Source organism: Phoenix dactylifera, chromosome 2, assembly GCF_051530095.1.
Source record: "Phoenix dactylifera cultivar Ajwa chromosome 2, Ajwa_hap1_PhDact_Kaust_v1.1, whole genome shotgun sequence".
Lineage (NCBI taxonomy): Eukaryota > Viridiplantae > Streptophyta > Magnoliopsida > Arecales > Arecaceae > Phoenix > Phoenix dactylifera.
In genome coordinates, this window is record NC_143191.1 from 42358698 (window position 1) to 42362838 (window position 4141).

Genomic DNA, 4141 nt, shown 5'->3' on the forward strand with positions numbered 1-4141 from the left:
GGAAGGAAGAGATTTCAGCAAAGTGAGGGCTTTGTGAGAAGGGTAGCATATCGCATGTATATTGCGTACATGAGGCCCCCGGTCTGCTCCCCTTATATGGGGAAGCTAGTTTGTCATTCTCTGGACCGACATGGTGTGCAATAATGACCAGACAGTGGTCGGTGGCACGGCCGCGGTGTGGGTGTCAGTCCATATGAGTAGCAGAGTACACTAGTGGGGCATAGGATGTAATGCCGCCACGACTGCGGACTGTCGGGGATGTCAGGTGTTGGGGCCAAGGTTCGCCGTCTCGATACCGAACTCCATACCGGTGCCACACCAGCATAGTGTCGAAACAGTATGTGTTGAATTTTTTTGACGTACTGAGTGTCGATACGCCACCCATATCGAATATTGGTACCGAACCAGTACGGAATGGTATGCCCCGTACTGCCCTGTTCGGGCCGTTACGTTGTACCATGGTTGGGGTTGTTAACTCTTGTCGATGCGTGCCAATTGTTCTCCGCGTCTGGTAACTCCTAGGTTGGAGCCGAAGTCGTTTACCTCGGTTTACGTCCGAGGGCAGAAAGGTCGGTCAGGCCCGAGGTTGGGGTGTCCAGGACTTCATACATTGAAAAAGTGGTTTTCTTGTTTAAATGACTTCACAAGCATAGCTGTTCGTGACATTCCATTCTTAAATCTCAATCGTGCTTTGTTGAAACGGGCTTCGTCAACCAACATGGTTTCAACAGTTCATGGCACAACTTTGAAATAAACTCTTTCATATCACCATTAGATATTATCCAAGATGCTCTTAACTCGGTGAATTCATGTATTTTATTATTATTATTATTATTATTATTATGAAATAGATCCCTTTTTTCGCCATTGCCCATGTGTACTTTTTTTTTTTTGGTGAAAAACTGCACAATTGTACTTCACAATAGACAAATGTATGACACATTCCAAATACTAGGTATGAATTTTCTTTTCTCTTCATTTTATCACAAATCAATTTGTAAGGCAAATTACTCTCTTGATAGAACCTAGTCAGCTAATTAACTAGCTGAATTTCTTTTTCTGGAACTGAGAGGATGCCTTGCAGCTCTGGTTTGTTCCGTGGGAATTTAGGGTTACATGGGAGAATGCAGTGAGGACGTGCCTCTTGATTTAGCCTCCATTTTACACAGATCAAACTTAATTGGTTGGTACAAGGCTGGGTTAGCTGAAGCATAGGTGTAAACATTGCCTTGGAGCCACCGGCCCACAGTGAGCTAGATAAATATATAGCCCCATCACTTGGATATAACTACATGTACAGCAAACGTTACAACACATGAAAATAATAATAAAAATAAGAAAACAAGTTACTCCTTCAATAAATCTTCCCTCCTCTCACCTGTAATTTCTTTTTCTAATATTCAATAAAAGCTGGGTGGCTATCTCTGCCTCCCCTTTCATTCAAAAAAATAAAATAAAATAAAATAAATATAAGGTAGCAATTTTGGTCAGGCATTTAGAACTGTAGGAAAACATGTTACTTTTCTCAAGGGAAATATAAAGCAAAGGAAAAAAGAGTCGTCAATAATCAAATAAGAAGGATTTGCATTGAAGTCGGGCCTAAGTCTCCCTAAGGCGAATCTCAATATATGAAACTATCCTGGGTTCCAATTGAGATAATTGTCAATCTTTTCCCCTAGCTCTGGGCCAATCTATTTGGGTTTGTTGGTACCGAGCTGGGCCCCTTGTCTCTCCAATGTAACCATTTTTTTCTTTTGTTTTTTCCCTATTTTTTCTTTGCTTCCAGCTTAGTACTCGCTGCCACTACTTCATAATTGGAAATGGATTGGAGTAAGAATTGCAATGACTATTTTCTTCTATGCATTGGTTCGTTTCTCAAATCGGAATCGAAATGGCCAATTTTGGGATACTTTTGGAAAATTAATTAAAAAAAAGAGATATTTTTAATGGAATGTGATTTGAATACCTAGGAAAGAGCTAGGATTGAGTTTTGTGGATTGGGGCATTCCTATTTTTCCTTGGATAGGAAAGAGAAAGAAATTCCCTCTAATCAAACTATTGGAGTAGAAGTCACTCATTGTCATTTCTATTCTAAAGCCCAACTTCTCCATATCAAATATATCCCTAGCAACACTACTACTACTACTACTGCTGCTGCTGCTACTACTACTACTTTGGTTATTTTTGATTGGATGCCATGATGTTTCTTTTCATTCTCTTCCTTCTGTCAACAAAGTCTATGCTATGACTTTTGATATTATTATGTTTTCCCTAACTCTTCACATTTTAATTTGTAATCCATTAATCAACAATACTTGTAAATAATTTCCTTTCAACAAACTTAAGTAGATGCATAGCCATTTAGAATCCATATGCAATCTTCGGTACATACCACAAACATTTTCGTAGTTTGTCGTTAGAAAGTGGGGAAAAAAAAGATAGAAAGCTACATATTGTAGATTACCACTAGTTCTAATTAATCTAAGAACTTGTCCCTCAGATTTAAATTTAAATCTTTAGTGGCTACTAAATTTATTTTGTAAATTCCTCCCATATTTATAATATAGTATATATGCAGAAATATGTATTGCCATTAGATATAATCTAAGATCTAAACGTATATGCATGATTTTGGATCTTGTGCAGTACGACTTTCATACCATGGAATTCTGTGCCTCTATGGACAGCCGCCACATCATCTATCTCGATGACGGATGGCTCGCATTTGTCCTAAAAGATATTCATGCACTTTCTAGTGTAATACACAACACATCAAGAGTTAAACAAGAGCCTCATATCTTCCACATGGCTGATATAGCAACTATGTATGATGGCACTCTACGGTGCAAAAATAGCACTGCAATGAATCCTAATTCTATAAATCGAGGGTATAAATCTCTTCCATTAGTAAAGTTATTAATGCATCCATAAGGATTTTCTGAATTTGAGTCGCTTGGTTACTAAGAAACCATCCGCTGTGCTCCAATTTTCGATCCAGTGAAATGTAATATGAGAAATACAACCCCAAGTCGCTAAGGAACCTACCACGTACTTCTCTCTCTCGAGATTTTTATTTAATGGTCCAAAGACAAATAGGGTCTGCACAGTCCAGCATTCACCATTTTTCCCAGTTAAGGTTGTGGCCCTAGTGCTCTTCCCTCTTTCTCCCATAGAGGATCTTATCCTCTCCTCCTATCTTAATTCTCCTAGCTAACAAATTTGATCATGGAGACTACAGAGGTGATGAAAATGGCGTCGTCCTCCAAGCCAATGATAGGTGAAGGAGGAGATGGCCATCTTGCTGAAAAGAAGGAAGAGGAGAAGAGACGCATACTTCCAGCCGACATGCAGAGAGAAATCCTGTCGAGAACCCCCGCAAGGTCTCTCCTGAGATTCCGACCGGCGTGCAAGATCTGGTACGAACTCACGTACGATCCTGCCTTCATAGATTTGCACGTCGAGCGTGCCCATCTTCGAAAAATTTCTGGTGGTACCCCGCATCTCCTCGCCATATCTCAACGGATAGGAGGTGGTCATTTTGGTTTCTCCATCATCATACTAGACGAAACAATGACACCTATAACTAAGATATCATGTCCGGGATTAATAGATGAAAGATGTTTGAGACTGTACTTTGGAAGGAACAGATTTGCACGATCTACTCCACCATACCGCATGACACGTCCTTGCAATGGCTTGGTCTGTGTCTACAATTATTTTGGCGATGCACTCTTAGTCAATCCAATGACTGGTGAAGGGCTTCCTCTTCGACAGCATAGCGAGCCTGTGGAAAGCTATTATTGCTTCCAGAAGTGCTATCTTGGATTTCATCCGGTGACCAAGGAATACAAGCTAGTCCGATTTCTAGATTCAGGGAGGGACTCTATGGCGGAGGTTTTTTATGAGGTTCTCACACTCGGCACCGGCATCTAGAGGCGGAGGCGGATTTACCATGGTGACAAAAACTTGTCTGCTTGTAGTGAGGACTTCCTTTCTGGTTATGAGTGGCATCAAACAAAAAAGATACTTGGTGATGGTATCAGTGCAAATGGAGTCGTGTATATTCTGAATCAGATTCACCGAAAAATTGGATTGTTCGATCTGAAAGAAGAGAAGTTCTCAACCGTGATCCCCTACCATG

The 4141-nt window shown here is 40.5% G+C and overlaps 1 protein-coding gene across 1 annotated transcript; it reads left to right on the plus strand.

Annotated features, from left to right (window-relative positions):
• The first annotated feature begins 3249 nt into the window (after nucleotides 1-3249).
• Nucleotides 3250-3933, plus strand: LOC120105565 (putative F-box/kelch-repeat protein At3g17570). Its single transcript, XM_089928224.1, has one exon. It carries the CDS (start codon nucleotides 3250-3252, stop codon nucleotides 3931-3933), a length of 684 nt encoding a protein of 227 aa, XP_089784350.1.
• Nucleotides 3934-4141: the final 208 nt, after the last annotated feature.

Bases quoted from the DNA above. Each gene is read 5' to 3' on its own strand.
- LOC120105565 (XM_089928224.1), top strand. From the start codon at position 3,250: ATGGCGTCGTCCTCCAAGCCAATGATAGGTGAAGGAGGAGATGGCCAT.